The following is a 20,903-nucleotide window of genomic DNA, read 5'->3' on the forward strand; positions in this document are numbered from 1 at the left end:
CAACGGGAAAATCTTTCCTGTTATCTGCTAGCTGATCTTTTTAACTGGAGATGTTGATAGTGAGACCTTCTGAACACAAAGCATGTACACTGGCCCTTCTCCTGCTGTAAACCATAGTTTAGCATGTTTGAATACCAAACTGTCTTTAATGACTGGATCAACTGTACTCTCCTTTCCCGCCAAACTTAAAAGTAGCTGTACATCTCTCCAAAGTAGAGCACTGGGGGCAAAGTAATGCTAAACAGTTTTCCTGCTAGTAATTGCCCTCCTGAATATCCTCTACTATGGAGTATCTGTATTGTGCCTATTACTGCCACCCCCAGTACTAATAAAATATTTGGAGGGGGTGGATTTTGAGCACAGAAATGGTATAGAGGGATGAATATCAACAACTCAAGGGACTGATTTCGCCTGGGAGCCATATGAATAATTTTAAGTCATGGGGCTGTGTGTGTGTGTCATATGATAGTTTGCCCTGCATGTGTTTAGTGTAGCATTATACCAAGTAAGTGTGCAGTACAGCAGATTGCAGGCTTTATTATTCTTAGGAGGGCTCAATGGCCATCACTATCTTGGTATTTTTTTGGTGCTTGGTCATTTATTACAGTTCTGTTTGCTAATGCCTGAGGAGGTTCAACTACATAGGCTCTTGGTGGTCCAATTTTGCCTGTCGTTTGAGTGGGCTTAGCTCTCCCTCCAGGTCTTGCCCCCACAACCTCCTCCTACTCTAGGTCCATGGCACTTAGTCATGAAGCTCACCAGAGGACTTCAGGCCAGCCACTAACTCGCAGCCTATCCTACTTCACAGGTATGTTATGAAAAGGGTATGGATAGGCATGTAGCTTGAACTCTTTTGATGAAAGATAAGATATTAATAAAACTAGCAAATACTCTTCTATGAAGGACAAAGAAGTTATATAGCCACACCAAAGGTCATTTACAGTCACACTAATGCACGGTTGGTCAGGGCCAGGGGTTTCAGTGGGACGTCTTGATGAAAAGGTGTGAGACTGTAAACCTAGTAACACTTTTGAGAACAGTGCAGCGTATTCCACTTCAAACTGCAGAGTCTGAACTTGCAGCCCTGATCAGGAAGATCAGAAAGAGTAGATCGCTTTCAAAGCACAAGTAGAGATCGTTGATAATTCCAATTCAGAAAGGTAGCTAACCCTTTTTACTTTATGGAAATCTGTGGACTTGTGGCATGTCCTGAATTTGCTAAAACAGAGGAACGCCTACAACCAACCGTTGACCAGGCAGACTAAAGTTATGAGGAAGTAGACTGAAGTCTAGGAAAACGCATGCTGCCAACTTCTTTCAGTGAGTCTCAAAGGTCCTACAAGAGTCCTCTACACAGAGAAGGCTGGTCATGTCCGGGAAAAGGAGGGTGTCTGGTCATCCTGACCTCACTGAGGCTAAAGGCCTTAAACCTCCTCTAAGGCTGCATTTACACTGAAGAAATAATCCCTTTGACACCACTTTAACTGCCTTGGCTCAGTGCTAGGCAATCCTGGGTTAATAGAAATCCATCAGTGATACATTTTATTGACCAACCAAATTCATCCCTAAAGTGCAGTCCCTGAGCAGTGGATTGAAGGGGGCCAAAGGCTTCCTGGCCGATTGCAGGCGTTTCATCTCTCTCTGACCCCATCCTAGACTCCTGCCTCCTCCCCACCTCCAGCCCAGGCTCCAAGGCCAGACTACTGGCCTTCCATCTCCTTTCTATGTCTTTCTCCACAAACAACCATGGTTAGCCTTGGACTTGCCACTTCATTTCCATACCCAAAGGATTGTGAATTTGAATGTACATCCTGACATACCTATGGCATACATTTGTCTGTCCCTGATTTCCCTCCACTAAATGCATCTGAGGAAGGAGACTGAAGTCTAGGGAAGCTCATGCTGCCAGCCGCTTAGACTGAGGAGCCTGCCTGCAGAAGCTATCCTCCTCCCCATCCTCCCATCTCTACTAAGGGCTGAAAGAGCATGATGGCATCTGACTAACATCTCCCCTTGTTTGTGATATCTTGCCTGGCGAAGAAGCCCATGGAGCTCCAAAGCTTGCGACAAGTCTCTTGGGCATTTCGGGGGGCTAAGAAAGGCATCCCTGATAGGTATCCCTGAATGGCCGACACAGCTACCCCTGGATGACCGTCTCGCGGTGTGTTGTCCCTCTGCGGAGGAGGCTCGGTGTCTGACAGAAGTCCCTTGGCGGAGTCCCATGTGGCCCTGGGCCAGAAAGAGCCAAGGCGGTGCCAAAGGGGGCTCTGTCTGCAAGTGGGCCGTTCCTCTTGTGGCGCGGGCCCTGCTGCTGCTGTGTCTGTGGAGGGGCGGGGCGGGGGAAATGGAGGAGGAGGCGCCGAAGGCAGGGAGCCTTCCTTCCTTCCTTCCTTCTTCCCTGGCTCTGGGCCTGGCTCCGCCTCTTCCCCTGAAGGACCCGAAGGAGACGGCCGCCTCCGCAGTGCGCTCTCTCTCGCTCAGGTGAGGGGAGGGAGAGGGCCCCGCCATGTTAGCCGAGTGGAAGGGGGCCTCTGGGGCCTCTGTCAGGCGGACTCCGCCACTGCAGCCCTGGCCGAGAGCGGGAGTGCCTTGTTGTGTGTAGCCTTGACATACACAGCGCCGGCCTTTTGTCTCCAGACGAGTCCCAAGGCGCCCTTGGCCTCCCCGGGACAGAGCCCTCGGGGGAAGGAGGCCCGGTGGGGCGGGGGCAGCCTGCGGGGAAGCTGGGACCAAGAAGGGTTGCCTGCGGGCCCCACGCGGGAGAGAGAGAGAGAGGCATCATGGCGGCGGAGCAGGAGGAGGAAGCCGAGGGCCCCGGCTGATTGCCCCCTCCGCCACGTCCGGACGCAGCAGGAGGAGCAGGAGGCCGAGGGCCCTGCGGAGACACAAACAGCACCAGCAGAATAACAACAACAATAATAATAATGTAGTCCGCTCCGAAATGGAAGCCGACAGCCAACGCGGACCTAAATCCCTACTCGCTGTTCGTGCTGGAGAAGGACTGGAGGCCAGGCTCCAAAAGCCCTGCCTCCCAAGCCCTCTCCGGGCGGGGCAAAGGCTGTGGGGCCACATTCCCCCATAACAGTGGCCTCTCTCTCTCTTCAATGCGAAGTTAGAAAGCAGTGGGGCTCCCCTCAAAGTGGCAACACGGCAGATACAAAGCCTCGCGGCTTTAGCATGAGAGAGTCTCCAGCTCCTCCAGCACAATTCTCTGATCCATAGAGTCGTGGTGGAGGACCTACAAATGCCTAGAGAACTGAAGTCAAACACTTTCATGGCCGGCACCCATAGTTTTTTGTGGGCTTTTGGGGCTCTGTGGCCATGTTCTAGCAGAGTTTCTTCCTCATGTTTCACCAGCATCTGTGGCTGGCATCTTCAGAGAATGCTTGCCAGGAAAGGATTTGCATGTGTATATATACAGTTGTCCCTCCATAATCGCTAGGGTTAGGGGAACAAGACCTCCGTGAATATGGAAAAACCGCAAATAACAAAAACACTGTTTTAACCTGAGAGGACACCTCTCTAGGAATCTCTAGGTTCTCCAGTGCAACTCTGTGGTCAATGTCCAACATACACTGACCATAGAATGGCACTGGAGTAGCTACAAATGGTCTTTCCGTGCAACTTTTAGTTAAAGTTGACCACAGAGTTGCACTGGAGGACCTAGAGATTCCTAGAGAGAACATATTAATGAAATCCATGAATAATCAAAGCCGCAAATGCCAAAGCCACAAGTATGGAGGGATGACTGTATTGTGTGAACCTGGGAAGGCAGGAGTGATTTGTGTGTGTATTGCTCTGTTGCTAATGGCAGTCCTCAGGGTAGAAGGGTCTGCACAAGAGGATTACTGTCTGCTTGATAGTGTTCATTGTCTGCTGGGAGACTGCAAATGCAAATGAGAAATCTCCCAGCAGACAATGAGCACTAATCAAGCAGACATCAATCCTCTTGTGCAGACCCTCGCACCTTGAGGACTGCCATTAGCAACATACATGCAAATCACTCCTGCCTTTCCAGGTCATACAATATATATAGCCAGCTCCTTTCCAGGCAAGCATTCTCTGAGAGGCCTTGCAATTTTTTGTATTGTATTGCAATTTTTACTGTACACCACTATGATCATTGCGGAATAGCAGTCTATAAATAAAACTTATTATTATTATTATTATTAAGATGCCAGCCACAGATGCTGGCAAAACGTCAGTAAGAAACTCTTCTAGAACATGGCCACATAGCCCAAAAACCCCACAAAAAAGCCTAGAGAAGCGTTTTCTCTAGGAATCTCTAGGTCCTCCAGTGAGATTTTATGGTCAACTTCCAGCAGAGTGACTCTAGAGGACCTAGAGATTACTAGAGAGAACCTATTAATCAAATCTGTGAATAATAAAATCCGGAAAAGTCAAAGCTGCTAGGACTCATGCACATTTCCCTGACTGGTTTCACTGCTAACCTACCTCCCAAATACAATAAACTGCAATTCATTTGAAGGAATGTTAGGAGGAAGAGGAGGGGTGGAGGTTGGGAAAAAAGAGGGGACAGACAAGTTCTGTGGGTGATGATGGGAATGAAGAGAAGGCTGGAATAAGGATGGGACAGCATAAAGGAAATGGTGGAGGCCTGGAAAGAGAAAGGAAAGGAGAGGAGAGCAGGAGATTTTCTCCTTTCCTTTGCTCTCCAATTTCAGGGGTGGTTGCTCCACATAGTGAGGACTTGTGACTTCCCCCTAACTGTAACATATCTACATAGGCAAAAGCAAACTAGGACATATCTATGCACCACAGTGCAAGGCAGGGAACTCTTCAGAGATCAAGAGGAGACATTCTACTCAAATAGAAAGCCAAGATCTAACACGATTGGGCTTTCTCCTAACAAGAAACCTCCTATCGTTAAATGAGAAATCCCCTGCCCTGTAACTTCCCTGTTTGATTTGGTCATACTCTCTGGAGCAGCAGAGAGTCACCTTTGGTAACAGCCATTCCAGCTAGTTGAAGAGGGATGTCATGTTTCCCCTCAGTTTAAGCATACTTGGTTCACTCAGCCCTTCCTTCCTTCCTTCATAATACCTCTTTCATATGTTTCATATACAATCTTGCTGATGGTTCCTCTTTGTCACTTTTCTTTAAAGTAAAGATGGTCTGACTGGCTCTTGCTCTCTTACTGGGTTCTCTTTGTGTTTCTCTTGCAGTGTAATAATGGCTCCAAACACAGAGCGCACCTTCATCGCCATCAAGCCTGATGGAGTCCAGCGGGGATTAGTAGGTGACATCATCAAACGATTTGAACAGAAGGGTTTTCGTCTGGTAGCTATGAAATTTTTGCATGTAAGTTTCATTTTTATGTGCATGCAGCAAACCTCTGTGTGTAAAAGCTAATGAATATATGCACAAAAATTTTGCTATTCTTTGAAACAGGGCTGCATGCACAGCATCTTGGCAGTAGTCTTGTATCAATATAGAGGCCTATAAATATAGTCCTGCCATGTTACCCCCCCCCCAAAAGTTATTTTTGCACACGTATGTTTGTATGAGGAAGAGAGTTAAGATGGGAGGCTTGTAGAGATAGCACAAAATCAAAGGTGGATATGAAGAGGAAACAGTATGATTTAGCATATTCTTAAAATTGATTATTTGTGATGTAGTTTGAAATATTTCAACATGTACTGATGGCCATACAGTTTTTAAGTATCAGTTGATTTATATTGCATGTTAAATCATAAGCATTGTACATACGTACTTGGCGCATATGAAGGTAGATAAGAGGACAAAAATGTGTCCTAATTATTTTTGATATAGTAACAGTGTAGCCTTTCAGCTGATTCAGTTTTATCTTCAGACTGATCTGCCTAGTAATTTTCCATTTCTTCTTGAAGCAACTTGTGAAATACAGTACTGTACAAATAAACTTGTATGACTGTGATATGAAGGTTGTACTGGGTAAAGCAACAGGTGGTCTGTTCAGCAATAGCCTTGCTAGATCTCTTGAAGCTGCCTTTCCAAATATAAGGTACCAGTTTGTCACAACCTAACTGTAAGTTTAGTTATATGTATCTTATTACTTGCAGTATGACATAGTAGTCTTTCAGACATTGTGGAAGGATTCAAAGTTGGGGTAAATAAGAAGCTCCTTTTTGTAACTGAGAATAGGGCAGTGATGGTGAACCTTTTACAGATCAAGTGCCCAAACTGCAACCCAGACCCCATTTATTGCAAAGTGCCACGTCCCTCTGGTTTTCTAGTAAGAAACTCTGGCAAACTCTGTGCTAGGGCAACATCATGTGTGCCCACAGAGAGGGCTCTGAGTGCCACCTCTGGCACGCGTGCCATAGGTTCGCCATCACTGGAATAGGGTATGAATCTGTTGCTGTGCTTTGTTTCTCTCTAGGCTTCTGAAGAACTCCTCAAGCAGCATTACATTGACCTGAAAGATAGGCCATTCTACCCTGGTCTGGTTCAGTACATGAATTCTGGCCCTATAGTAGCCATGGTAAGTATCCATATATGAATTCACAGCCACTTTATGGATGTTAAGGTTTACTCCCTTTAGACCACGGGACATGAACATATGGTCCTCGGGTATTCTTTCAACTGCAACTTCCATTAGTCCTCATCACACATGGCCATACCAATCTTTATTAAAGAGAAAATAGGGAACAATGAGTCAGCTCAGGAATGTAGTCATTTTGCAGTTTTCTTCTGGAATATGAACATAAATCCCATTCCCTCTCACTTAACAATCTGTCTCTTGTATTGTGGCAGTAGAATAAAATGTGTAGGTGATATACTTTATTTGGGGGGGGGAACAACCTTCAATTCTGAATTCTTTTCTGTAGGTATTATCTAATGTTATCAGGGTTGGGCAGTCTAAATGGTAAACTTCTTCCTGAATAATCAAATCAACATTTTCTTTCCCATTTCAAGTTAAAAGGTTAAGTTTTAAAAACTTAAGGGAAATCTCAATGTAATTACTCACTTCTTCAAATAGAGGAATTTCTGAGACTTAACAGTACATCTGTGATGTAAATGTGTTTTAGAAGACTGGAGCCTAAGGGAAGCTGTTGATGCTTCTTCAGAAACCAGGTATCTTATGGAAAACAAACAAACAGTGTCTCCATTTGGTCCTAATTACCAGTAGTTCCAGAGTATTAACTGCTACAACCATAAGTCAAGTCATGCATCTCTAGTGGCTTTACATTTACTCTTCTCTGAGCTCAGCTTCTTTGTTGTCATGTGTATTAAATGCCTGAATTAGCTTAACAGGGACTTCCTTAGGTTTTCAAAAGTCTTAACTTTTTCACCAAAAAACTTTTAGCTCTTTCTTTTGATAAAATACTGTGGGTAGCCATACTTGCCTAAACACTGTGAAATTCATGGCATCACCATAAGTTGACAGGCAATACACATTTTCTAAGCAAGTTTATTCTTACAGGTTTGGGAAGGGCTCAATGTTGTGAAGACAGGCAGGCTCATGTTGGGAGAAACTAACCCAGCAGATTCTAAACCTGGCACTATCCGTGGTGATTTCTGCATTCAAGTGGGCAGGTTGGTATTAGAATTTACCTTATTGCATGTTATAATATTTAGAAGCTGCTGTTAATAATAATAATAATAATAATAATAATAATAATAATAATAATAGAAATATTACTAGTTTTTAAGCTCTTTAAAAGAAAGTATACAGGATAAGAGACTTCATCAAGGAGATGGTAGATCTATAGCCTATCTGCGTCCTGTTCCACACGGGCGGAAAGTACATGCGCGGCACATACTAGGGTTAGAAAGGGGCATCCTTTTTGGACGCCCCTAACCCTAGTACATGCCGAGTGCGTACAAAATGGCAGCGCCTGTTCTACACGGGCGCCGCCATTTTGACGTAGCAGATGTTAGCGTCTGCACGTCTCAGCACCGTTATGACACCGCAAGTGCGCCATTGGCACCTTGTGGTGTCATAAGGGTGCCGCAAGAAGCTGCATTTTGCAGCTTCTTTTTGTTGCGCGGAGGAGTTGTGCGGTTTGGCCGCTGGTGCTCCTCTGTGCAGCAAATGACAGCGCTGGCAGACCGCCCTTTTTGGGCAGTCTGTAAAGCACCCATATTTCTCAAGCAGAATGCTGTACTTTTGTGTTACAGGACAGGCTAATTTGCTTGTTCGGGGCTACTTTGATTGCCATGCTTACAACTGTTCATTTTCTTTCAGGTCTTGATGGTAGATCTGTTCTATATGAATGGCAATATAAAGAGCTATGCTACCATTACAGTTAAGCAGTTACTCTTAATTGATTGAAGGTGATGTGTCTAATGTGTGCGTGGTTGAGAAATTGTTAGGTCATAACTGGAAAATGTGGGGTAGTTAGGCTTATAAAAAAAATAGAAGTTCAAGTGTTGTAGGCTTAGCTGTGAGTAGCCCATTACAGACTCAAAAAATAGCTAATTCCATACAAGTCTTATAACTGAATTCTTCGTTTTCTCTGAAGGAATATAATCCATGGCAGTGACTCTGTTGAGAGTGCTCAGAAAGAGATCAACCTGTGGTTCAAGCCTGCAGAACTTGTGGACTTCAAATTGTGTGCTCATGACTGGATTTATGAATAAAACAGACCTTAAAATGAATTGTGCCTTCTTCCAATGAAGCATCTCATTCCATTCAACTGACATGGGAGCAATTATCACGGTTATCTTTGTGATTATTGGCACTAATAAAATATCGGTAACATATGTATTTCCTTATTAAATAAACAGAAAAGGATGTATGTGAACAGTTCTACTGAATATTTATTAGAAATGTCATCAGATGAAAGTCATAGCATTGCAATAAATACAGTTGGCCCTTATACACGGATTCAAGCATACACGCTTTGAAAATGTTCAAAAAAAGTATAAATTTACCTTGATGTTCTTTTTTTATTAGGGACACCATTTTGCTATGTCATTATATTTAATGGGACTTGAGCATACACGGATTTTGTTATACACGGGGGATCTTGGAACCAAACCCCAGCGTATAACAAGGGTCCACTGTACTGCAAAAGCTCAAGTTTTCTAGCAGTACTACAAGCAAGTCTCAATTTGCAGTGTCCCAGTTTATGATGTTTCTAAAATAAATGAATAAATAAATGAAAGTTATCCATAATTCATAAGAGGAGAAAGGAAGTGGCATGTTGGCATTGCTGGAGGGTCGTTGGGGGGGGGGGGGGGGATGACTGGGATCTTGGAAGAATTGATTTCCTGTGTCCATTTTAGAAGGGGGCAGGGATGCTAAGAGTTTAAAAAATGAAAACATGGGAGTTTTGCTATGACAGGAAGGGATTTCTCCAGCTTGCTTAGGTGGAGGGTGATCAAATGGAATCTTACTGTCTAAAAGGGTTTGCTCTAGTATAAAAATGTGTCCTCTTTTATGCTTTAAAACTCTTAAAATTGGTGGGTGTTTACATACATACAGAAGTTTATTGTTAAAAGCTAAAAGCCATAACAATATAAAATAGATCCAATCAGCAAATACAAAAACAGTATAAAAAGATCAAGGCACAAAAACTACAAATAAAGCAACATAGTACAATTAATAAGAGAGGCCCATCAATGAAAAACAACAATACATCATTAATGATAAAATAATAGAAACATAAAACTAGAATGGTTCTAGCTGTCATTCCGATCGAGAAAATTGATTCTAATCTTGCTAGCAGCTAAACCAAATTTTGCTTATCATAGAAGTAACAAATGCATTGTTGCCAGCCTAAAAGACATAAATCTGCTGAAGGCAAGATCTGTCGGAAAGGGAATGTAAAATACATTCAAGAAACCTTTGTCTAGGAGATATATAGAGGACAATGTAAAAGGTAATGTTTGATATTCTCCACTTCCCCTGTTTTGCAGATACATAGTCTTAGATGGACAGGAGTATTATTGTATCTGTCTGTCAAATAGGCAGAAGGCATACATTGGTACCTTAGAGCTGTAAATGCTTTTCTAGCAGGGGCCCAGAGTAAGATTGATAAAGTAATGCTCTAACACAAACACTCTTGTACAATGGGTACCAAAAACCTCTTTAAACCTCTAAAATTGGTGGATATTTAGTGAAATCACCAACTTGGTGGCTATTTCAGTGCCATCAGACCATATTCCCCAGTCCTTAATGATACCCTTCATTTTATATCCACCTCAGTTTATGTCATTAGTCCAGGAATGCCACTACAGTGTACACTGAGACTCAACTGTATGCCATCTGTATACTCACTAAGAATCCAAAAAGGACATTAAAACAAAAAAACTTGTGTTTTTGACAAAAGGAAATATTCTTGATTGATGGTATGCAGAGTAACTTCTATAATCAGGTTTAGTGGCACTAATAGCTGGTCAACGTTTACAAGGAGGGACAAAGTTTTCAACATCGTTTAAATGGCTTAAGAGGTTTCTGTGTTTAGAACTGCATGGTCTGGATCCAGACTTCATTACACTTACAGCAAACCAGCGAAACATATTAAACTAGTTGAACAAAATTTGGGTACAACTCCAGATGCTTCAGGTTCAGCTGATTTGTTTTCTAACCAGGCTTTGTCTCTGCATATTGCATTACTGCACTCTTCTACAAGAGATCTGTCAAAGCATATACCAAACATCAGCTACAGTTTATTGTAGGGGTTCATACACTATTTTCCCTTCTTGCTATTTTGTAACAGTACATATGTGCAATTTCTAGTTGAAATTTTGTTCAACTAGATTAGTATGTTTAATGTTTGTGCTTGGCCCCACAGTAGCCATTTTGTAGTTGCAACAATGTTGTGTGCCTTCCAATTTGTTTCTGATTGATGGCAACCCGGAAGCAACCCTATCATAGGGTTTTCCTGGCAGGTTATTCAGATGAGATTTGCCATTGCCATCATCATAGGCCGAGTGTGTGTGTCTTGCCCAAGGCAACCCAGTGGGTTTTCATGGCCTAGCTAGGATTTGAACCCTGGTCTCCAGAGTCCTAGTCCAATAGCATTCTAAATTTGTCCAACAGTCCACAAAGGTTTAACTTTCGGTTCAATAAAATAATAATATGGCTGAAGAATAGATATTTGTTTTTTATAACATTAATTACTGCTACTGATTTTCCTGTATGGAAAAGGATCTTTGGAATCTTTCTGAGCGGTGTGCATGTGTGTTTCACTTAACAGAAGCTGAAGCACTAGGTACAGTACTTACTATGAGAATACTTGAGTGAGTTAACATGCTCTGGATGAGCATTCATTCATCAAATGGAATTGAATCCAGACAAGATGAATAGATTTGGCTTCTAACCACCTTAGGTTTAGAGTAAGGGAGAAATTTGCCTAAAATAAAGTTATAGGGCCTGAACAGACAGGCCAAAATAAAGCTGCTTCGGGTCACTTTGGAGGTATGCTGTTTAAATGACACATGCATCTTAAGAGGCCAGATACTACGGCAAAGCTGTGCTCTAGTCCTTAGGAATGGAACATGGGTTTGGCGTGGCTTCCGGCCTCTTGGGACGCATACATCATTTAAACAGCACACTTCCAAAGTGGCCCAAAGCAGCTTTATTTTGGCCTGTCTGTTTGGGCTCATGGTTTCTGTTCTGTGTGCTATTGGCCTAGCCCTGCTTTTCCAAAACCAAATTAATGCAGTAGCTAGAAGCCCAAAAATATCTTGATAGGGAGAGGCAAGTGAAAATCTCCAGTATGTTTTTAAAAAGGAAATTCCTGAAGACAGACCAAAAGAAGACCATATAGCTGGTTTTACTTTAACATTTTATTCTGTGTAAAAAAAGGCAAATTTAGTGAATTATTTTCATCTTGTACACAAAGTTATATTTTTAATGCTTTTTTCACATCCATGCTTGAAAATCTGCAGTCTGGTAAAAATGAAAGTAACATTATTTTTTCAAAAGCATTTTTCACTGAGTTATGTACATTTTATTAGAGGTTTTAAAATGCTCCCATTTGACCACACAAGTTACCAAGAAAATAAAAGATTAATTTTATACAGATATCGATCTATATATCAAATACATACAGAAATTATGTAAAAACCCAATATGTTTTTTAAAAACTTCTGCCCTGAAACAGTTTTTCCAAGCAGAAGCTGATGCTTTTTTTCCTCTTTTTTTTTTTTATAAATGGTTGAGGCCTTACTTAAATATGAAAAGTAAAAAGAACAAATCAATTTAATCACAGTTTTAATCCCTTTCCAATAAAGGATTGTTATCAAATATATTAGCACCATAATAGAAATATTGATGGGAGAAGGTGTTCACATAAAAATGACAACAATAAAAACAAACAAACACTGAAACCCGTGTTAGTATCAATAGAACAAGAAGCTGATAACTGCTTTTGCTGTCCTCAGATTCAGCAAGAAAATGTAAAACATGAAAAAGTGGTAGCTGTAAAATTTTGAGCTGTAGAAAGAAGGAGCACTTAAGATGTAGCTCACTTTGTGGTGCCTTCTTGTTCTGTTTATTTTAAATCTTGCCTTATGCCAAATACTGAAATTATTAGCTGGCCTTAGCATCAGTACAGACCTCAACCACCTGATCAACTTCCATCCCAGCATCCTCCTGATCTGTGTTAATTTGTTCACAGTAAAATAGAAAGAGAATGTTCTTAAAGTAAATACCAAAATGCATGCATACCAAAGCAACTGAACCAGTACTAAGAAAGCTCACTGTCATCCAATCATCTGCTGTGTTAAAAGAGGCCACAAATAAACATTGTTTAGAATCAACACAGAGAACGAAAATGACCGAGGCAACTAATGTAGAACAAGGGCTCATTCCAGAAAGCTTCATGACATTTAAATTAGAACTTGGTTTTAAGAACAAAAGAGAGATTTCATACTTAAAATTTCTGTCATACGCACATACATATATCAGGATTAACTATCCTACCCACAGGTAGGAATGGAACAAAGCTAGAAAGATTGGCAGTGCCACAAAATTGACATAAATATGCAGAGCTACCTTCAAAAACCTGAGGACTGGCAATATAGCACAAATCAAGATTTATCACCCTGAAGCATGATTCCAGGTGTATAAGTTCCGGCAAGATATTTTGAGAGACTTGTTCGCGTTAATTTTCTGGGCTACGTATGGCACAGATTAAGTGTGGCTATATATATTTTCCAGGAGCTGCCATATTCAACCGAGGTAGAAGGAGGGTTGCCACATTTGATCTTGAGAAAGGTTCTCTGCCTTTTTACAGTTGCATGACTGGCAGAAATTTAATAAAGTTTTTTTAGCATAAAATGTGCAGTGAAGAGGAAACCTTCTCAATTTCTGCCCATCAGGCAGGTGCTCAAGGTGCAACATTATGCCAGGAAAAAAGGGGGCAACTCCACCTAGAATGTATGTTGTGATGGTTCAAGCTCAAGTTTGGATTTTATGAAGATAAGAGAATGAAGTTATACACAAGTCCAAGCTTTCATGCTGGCCTGCTGCTCATAAAAGAGGACTCTAGTGTACGCTTTATTCTGAATCTCTTTTCACATTGCAAAGATTTAGGTATGCAGATGGTCCCTACTGTAATCGGAAGAAATACTTGTGCAATTTCTAATTACGTCCTTGGAAATTAAACACTCTTTAACAAACACAGGTATCACATGCTGGACCTTGAGCACTACAGTCTTGACCCTGCCAGTCATGTATGGAATTTATCACCTTTATTATGTGTGGGCAAGGCTGAGGGAATCTCGCCTCCATATGGGAAGAATATTGGACTGCATGTTTTAGTTACAATTTTTTCTAGAATCTTAAGTTTGCTTTTAGATAATTCTACCCTTAAACATAGTGGTCTTATTATGGTAAGGGTCATCCTTGTTTTGGAAGGCATTGGCTTAAAAGGAATATTATTCTCAAGTAAAAATGTTTCAGAAGAAGGCAGGCAGTCCAAGGGATCTCAAGGCAACCTCAACTATAGCTTTTGAAAACATTGGTTGTAATCTAGTGAACCTGCATGCTCATGCGTGTGCTGTTTGCTCTCCTTCTCCAAGAGCAGCCCTCTTCTGACATGAAGAGCTGCTTTTAAAACTGAAGAAGTGCAGCACTTGTAGAAGGGGAGAGCATTCCATCCAAGAGAAAAGGGTAGCCTAGTCAAGACCATATCGCTTCCCACTCCTGTGAATCATAAACATCATCTTTTAAGAAAAAATATGGAACAGCCACTTAAATTCACAAGTATTTGACATCCGATACTCAGTTTTTAAAATATGTATACATGAAGCAACTGTCCAAAATGGCCTAGCTATATGGCAAAAAAAAAAAAAAAAGGGGGGGGGGCTAGAAACAGTTCATACATTCCTATACTATACAGAAAAAATGTACTTCCAGTAGTTACTAGAAAAATTTACACCATTATCCCCTTTTGCATAGAATGTGGTAAACCTTTGCATATCACCTATGGTATGTACCCAACAATAGAGCAAGATAATCAAGAAAAGAATCAAAATTGCTGGTTTTCAACTTTCTATGCGATTTTAAAAATTCAAACCTTTATATGCCAAAACAATTGTTTCTGGGGCTTTGCAAGTTGCTTGTCATAAAGCCTTAAAGAGTGTAGAGGCTGGTCTACAGGATTAATTTCTTCTAAATCCTACCTTAAAGAGTCAAGAATTTGAGTTACACTTCTCTAAGGATAACTTACTATACCCAGAAGCAGTTAGAGAACATAAGCAGTTAATTCCTGAGAGTTTAGTTAATGAACCTTACTGGTAAAAGCAAAACTCTTTGACACACATCATCCTGTCACAACACTGCAGAGTGGAAATGTCAGCATATTAAATTCTGTGAATGAAGCCATCTGTTAATATCCACATAGATGTAACTCTCTTGGAAAGATTCTAGGGAATTCATCACTCCAGTCATTACAGACTTGTGAAAACATTTTGCTTGACAACAGCAACAGCAGCCAAATCACAGAAAATATAATGCCAAAAGCAGGACCCAAGCCATCTTGAGGCAAGCTAGCTTAATTCATAACAAGCTTAGGGAAGACGAATGCTGTGTCCCAAAGCAGAGCAGACTTCTGTCTTTCTCTTCTGCTGTTACCTCTTCAGTAGCAACACCTTTGAAATCAAGACTATCATCTTGGTGGGGGGACATTTGAGTCTATCTCCCTTTCCTTGAACAAGGAAAAATGTCCCAAAGTCATGTCCATCTGATCACCACTCTAATTAAAACTTTGCTGATCATCCAAGACTTCAAAATCTGATGAACACTTGTATCCAGTCCATGAGCCAATGACCTTCAGCTAGATGGACCAAAGCTTGGTTATCCAGAAGCTTAAGCAGGCTCTTATCAGTTACGTTGCTACCTCCTGGAGACATGCATTTCAGATTCTGTTCTCCCAACTTATTTTGATATGTATTCACCACTCTAAAACTCGAGTCTTGTGATGTAACTGTGAAAAAGACAGGGTATGACTAGTGTAACTTTAAAATTCAGAATCTCCCAGCTTGTACCAGAAGGTTCACTCATTGCAAACAGTTCGTGTTTTCGACTATACCATCTCACCTTCTTCAAAGGGTTTCCTGCAATCCTACTATAATTAAGCTTTTAAATTTTACCAAAAAATTAGAATCTCATTTTTAAACAATGCACAATAAATCTGAACTTGAAAATATTACAAAAATTCTTTTAAAAGCTTCAAATACAACACAAGTGTCAACTTTTTAATAAATTGAAAAAATCTTCTTTCCCACTAAAATAGTTTCCTCATCCTCCAAAAAATTCTGAATTGAAATCTTTTCTGCAGTTAGCAAAGTGCCCTTAAGTAGAAGTCATCAAACTGTTATCATCAGAATGAGAAATTCAGCCTGAAGCAAGGCTCTTTCTTTGTACCATCCTACCCCGACTGGTGCTTAGGGTTCTTGTTTGATGTAGTAGCTGGCTGATCCATTGCTTTCCTGATCAGATGCTCCTTGAAGAAAAGTGTACTCCTCTCCATCTAGCAACTCCTCCTTCAGCTGCAGTGAGGATACTAAACATGAAAAAGGTGGTTAAAAACAAACACTGGTGAACCTTTGAAGACACTGTGGGTGGTAACACATTTTCTTTCATTTCAGACACTGAAACTTTAAGAAAGACTCCAATGTCTGTTGTTACTTTTGTGAGTAAACAAGAGCTACAAGTTCCAAATGTAACACTGAGAAGCAAATATTTAGATTGTGTGCCTATAATGCAATGCACTAAACTGATGGAGTGAACTGGAAAATATGACTAGGAAAATAAAAATACAGGGTAAAAGGAAAAGAAGGCATGAGGATACAAAGATTTTGATTAACAATTATTAGTATTTTCTAACTTTGTAAAAAAGTAGAATTAATCCTGTATTTTACAGTATAATCCTATACACATCGAGTTGAAAAGTCATTTTTGATTTAAAATGGGCTAAGGCTCAGGTAAGGGTGCAAAAAATTGCTGCTTTAACATATTTTGTTTTGTTCCTTCAAGTCATTTCCAACATAAGGTGACTGTATGATGAACCTGTCATAGGGCTTTCTTGGCAAGATTTATTCAGTCTGTAGTTTTTTGTGGGTTTTTCGGGCTATGTGGCCATGTTCAGTCTAGTTTGCCATTGCCTTCCTCTGAGACTCAAAGAGTGTGGCTTGCCAAGGTCACTTAGTAGTTCTCCATGGCCAAGCAGGGATTTGAACCTGGGACTTTCAGAGTCCGAGTCCAGCACTCAAGCCACTACACCATGCTAGTTCTCTTTAATAACTACAGTTTCTAAAGAAAAATATACAGGTATACATCAGTTAACAAAGTAGATGTGTTCCTGGCCATTAATTCTTGAACAAAAAAATTGAGTACCAGAGGCAGAAATAACATAGAAAGAATAGAGATAGGTTCAGCAGTTCAACATGTTTCTGCAAACATTTTGTCCAAAACTAACAAATATATGAAAATAAACAATCAGGTGAATTAATTTTGCATAAGTAAACCTGTTAAACTTGTTACACAAGTAAACATGTTAAGCCTTCTAGAGATCACTCAATGGTTTCTCCCTAAACACATCTAGTGATGGATTTTGTTTTCTTTCATCAACTTCCAATTTTCTTACAATTTCCATTTTGGTGACCAAATTTACAGATCTATGCATCCTTAACATGCTGGCGAGGGTGGGGGTGGTGGAGAGGCTGCTGGTGAGGCAGCTTCCCTTTCACAGGTTTAGGTGCTATTTCCTTTCCTGTTTCATTACTATTCATGTATGATCAGTAAGGGATCCTGGTGGCAGTTGCTATTCATGTTGACAGCTGCAAGCAGACACACACAGCTACAGTATAATCGGCTAGAGCAGAATCCCATTCTTTCCCAGTTCAAGATTTTATTGCAGACATGCTACCATAAACAAAGTCTTAGTGTTTCTTCAACTCTTTGTTATTGTCCTCCCCATGCTGCTAAAAGCTTCCAGCAAAACAAAAAACAAGGAAGAAAAGTGGGGCTGGGTGACCATTAAAAAACTTTGTTTGTCAGCCACTTTGTTAACTGAAGTAAGCAATAAAAGACTTGTCCCTCTCTCATAAACATACAATATCTCCTATCCCATAACCTATTCCAAAATCATGTATTTTCTCCATGGCTACATAAAATTTTATTAGTTACAAATGAAATGTGCCTTATGTAGGCACAAAGTAAATTGTTCCAAAATAGGACAGGCCAAGTCTTAAGGTTTATTACAGCAACACTTCTTCTCCACTAGCCCAGATCCTGCAACTTGTATATGGAATACTGGAATCATGAAACTGGTGTTTCCACAGATTCAATTACATATGGATGGTTATAGGTGTAGTGCTAGGTAGGGCATAAGGACTTTTTTTTACACCAAGGACAACCCAGAACAGGCAAAAGATGGTTATATAGAACACTGGTTCCACCCAGGATACCCTTGCCAGATTATGTGTATTTTATAGTATTGTAAAAGGTTAACTCCAAATATTGTGTGGGGGTGGGGGTGGTACACCACTTCATTTAATTTCTGACAGAAATTCAAACCCAGGGCCTTCTTCATAAGGAATGAAAACCATCTGGCTCTACAAGAGTTGCTTAAGCTCATTCCTAGCCACTGAACCAATGTACAACCTCTGAGGGACTGCATGATTCTCACCCGTGCAGCACCTCTGGAAGCAGCAAAGGAGGTAGTACTGGGGGTTGCTAATGGAATGAGGACACTGGAGAAATACCTCTGTCTCCTATTGCCAGTAGACCTCCACTGAGTTCTAGTCTGGATCAAATCCACTGGTTCTCCTCTAGCTTTTCCAGGGAAGAGCCCTGGTGGCATGGTGGTTAAATGCCTGTACTGCAGCCACTCACTGTGAATTCAAGACCAGCTAGGGGCTCAGACTTTCAGGCTTGCATCCTTCCAAAGTTGCTAGAATGAGTACCCAGCTTGTTGGGGACAATTAGCTTACACATTGTAAACTGTTTAGGGAGTTTTTTGTGGGTTTTTCGGGCTATGTGGCCATGTTCTAGAAGAGTTTCTTCCCGACGTTTTGCCGGCATCTGTGGCTGGCATCTTCAAAGATGCTGGCGAAACATCAGGAAGAAACTCATCTAGAACATGGCCACATAGCCCGAAAAACCCATAAAAAACTATAGATGCCAGCCATGAAAGCCTTCGACTTCACATTGTTTAAGTAATGCTTAAGTGCACTGATAAGTGGTAAAGAAATGTATTTGCTAATGCTATTTCCCCAGTGTATTACTTGTCTAAGGGCAGGATTAATATTAGATGTAGATATTTAAACAAACCTCTTTTCACCATTACAATATATCTTCAATAAGCAATTCACATTTTAAAAGGTTAACTTTTAGATCAGCTGAGAAAATGCCCTTGGGAAGACCAAGTAATAATCCATCAGAGGAAAAATCCTAGGCATTTTAAATTGCTGCCCTACATGGATGAAAGCCCTTTTCTGTGTCAAAATGTACATAAGTTCTGTTTCTACAGAAATGGCAAAATGTTTATTTCTGTCTTAATGGTTTACTCGACATTTAGCTTTATAGGAAATTTTGGTGTCTATATTATAACACTGCAACAAGAGAACCCATTAAAAATAATGTTTAATCAATATGCAAATGAACAGTAAGCAGTGCTTTCAAGAAGTCACATAATCACTGATATTTGACATCAGCAATTCTATACTCCAATACATTTATTTTGAGAACGGCTGTTTATGGAAGTATATACTAGAGAAGATCCATTATCCATGCTGGCAAAGCATGAATCTCTGCTTCCATTCTGACACCATCATCCAGAAATGGTGGCTACCCCTTCTTCTTTGCTTCTTTGCCAGATGCACAACAGCTGGGGTGGAGGGCTCCTGGGCACACTTCCATCTCCCCTGGCTACTGATCAACTGTGGAGATGAGCCTGGCCATGTTTCAGCTGCCCATGAACATTTGGGGAAAGAAGAACCTACTGCTACTATGAGCCTTAGTTTGCTCCTTCTTTCCCATGTACTCTGGTACAGCTAGAACATACCCATGTACTTCCCTGTAGCCAAGCAATGGCTGGGAAGAGACACTCTGGCTTTAAGATCCCGCTAAATTGCACACCCAGAGAAGGAGCTTTAAAGAGGTATCCAATACCTCCTTCCCCAACACCCTCAAAGTACATATGCCAGCATAACTAGAGGCTACACCAACATATGTAACCTAAAATGATCTCACCATTAATTGCTGTAGGAGCAAGCTATCAAAACATAACATGTAATGGAAAATGGGTTCTATCTGATACAGAAAAAAAAACAAACCCAAACCTAATTCAGACAGTTTTTTAAAAAATGAGGCCCTCTACTGTTTAAAATTGTGATATAACACATGGCCATCAACAGCTGCCTGAACATTATATATTGATATTAAGGGACCAGAGCAACAAAACACAATATTGATAAATAAAAAGCACAAAAGAGTACAAAGGAATCTGTTTTAATGTAGTCTCAAATGACTGGTGATCAAGTAACTAAAAGATGAATAAAAATAACCAACAGCCATGGTCAGAAAGAAGGGAATGTGGGAGCAGTTTATCCTGTAATTGCTGTATCCTTCTAGACTTGCATTACTTTGGACGATACGATGGCAAGTTCAGCTGATCTTTGCTTTGATCCAGTATTGCAGCTTCCACTATTAATATCTGTATCAACGTCTTTTAAAAACACAAGAGTCTGCTTTATCGTTTCAAAAGTATAATCAGTTGCTACTTGGAACCTTACTAAAACATACAGGCCACTTGACTTCGGTCTTTCTATATCATCTTCCTTGCTGACACACATTCCTCTGCTAAACAAAATTTTGGAAAAAAAATTTAGGGATTAAAAATTACATGCTAGATTATACATATTCTACAAATTACAAACCTAATATTTATCCAGTGCTATTTTTATCTCTAAAACACCTGTATATTTCCTACAGTTATCACATATTGAAGAACCTTGCTTTTTCAATTTTGTTTGCTAAAGACAGTACAGAAATGCAACATCCTTGCCGACTGTGCAAGTGTGTAATCCACCTGTGTAGGTATATATCCACTCTACAACAGGCTTTAAAGTCACAAATCATCTACACAGAGAGAAAAGGGGAAGGAGCATCATAAATGATAAAATACAGGCTAATCAACCTGAACTGCTGAGGCTTTTCTTCAGAAAAGAAAACAAGAGTGCAAGCTTCATATCCTATCTGTCCCAGACTTTACTCCACCCAAATTTGATGCAGGTGGTAGTTGGATTTCAGGGCTACAATGAGTCATATGACTAGCATGCCAACATGGCTTTACTTCCCAAAAGACTAATGACTAACACACTAACTGCACACTACAACTGCAACTGTGGAAATGGATATAACAACTCTGAACTGTGGTCTAGGGCCTCAATCTTTTTAGCATCTTCTGTCTTTTAGATTCTTCCTTAAATCCCAGTTT

General features: G+C 40.7%; 2 protein-coding genes across 19 annotated transcripts in view; one reads left to right on the forward strand and one right to left on the reverse strand.

The window, feature by feature from the left end:
- The first annotated feature begins 2,319 nt into the window (after positions 1-2,319).
- LOC121922737 (nucleoside diphosphate kinase) lies at positions 2,320-8,750 on the forward strand. 2 transcript variants are annotated; one of them, XM_042452488.1, is made up of 5 exons: positions 2,320-2,481; positions 5,187-5,322; positions 6,383-6,484; positions 7,427-7,593; positions 7,637-7,652. In XM_042452488.1, coding segments are annotated over exons 1-5 (543 nt in total). In that variant the 5' UTR covers positions 2,320-2,344; the 3' UTR covers positions 7,638-7,652. The 2 variants fall into 2 exon arrangements, with proteins under 2 accessions (XP_042308422.1, XP_042308421.1); XM_042452487.1 differs by lacking the exon at positions 7,637-7,652 and adding an exon at positions 8,469-8,750 and having other exon boundaries at positions 2,321-2,481; positions 7,427-7,539.
- A 2,977-nt stretch (positions 8,751-11,727) lies between these two features.
- Positions 11,728-20,903, reverse strand: part of MBTD1 (mbt domain containing 1) — a 70,168-nt gene continuing 60,992 nt past the window's right edge. For 11 of the 17 annotated variants that reach the window (XM_042449467.1, XM_042449460.1, XM_042449458.1 and 8 more), the window contains one exon: positions 11,728-15,965. In XM_042449467.1, the coding sequence (XP_042305401.1) occupies positions 15,847-15,965 (119 nt within the window). In that variant the 3' untranslated portion in view covers positions 11,728-15,846. Of the gene's footprint in view, positions 15,966-18,597; positions 20,267-20,903 lie in introns of those variants that run through there. The other 6 variants (XM_042449472.1, XM_042449470.1, XM_042449463.1 and 3 more) reach the window with 2 other exon arrangements.

The sequence above is a fragment of the Sceloporus undulatus genome, chromosome 2 (assembly GCF_019175285.1).
Source record: "Sceloporus undulatus isolate JIND9_A2432 ecotype Alabama chromosome 2, SceUnd_v1.1, whole genome shotgun sequence".
In the NCBI taxonomy this organism is placed as follows: Eukaryota; Metazoa; Chordata; class Lepidosauria; order Squamata; family Phrynosomatidae; genus Sceloporus; species Sceloporus undulatus.

What these genes read in the sequence shown, in the direction of transcription:
- LOC121922737 (XM_042452487.1), top strand. Translation starts at nt 2,345, where the DNA reads ATGGAGGAGGAGGCGCCGAAGGCAGGGAGCCTTCCTTCCTTCCTTCCT. An exon ending in TAGCTATGAAATTTTTGCAT is followed by an intron (nt 5,323 to 6,382) that starts GTAAGTTTCATT and finishes GTTTCTCTCTAG; the next exon opens with GCTTCTGAAGAACTCCTCAA. An exon ending in CTGGCCCTATAGTAGCCATG is followed by an intron (nt 6,485 to 7,426) that starts GTAAGTATCCAT and finishes TTATTCTTACAG; the next exon opens with GTTTGGGAAGGGCTCAATGT.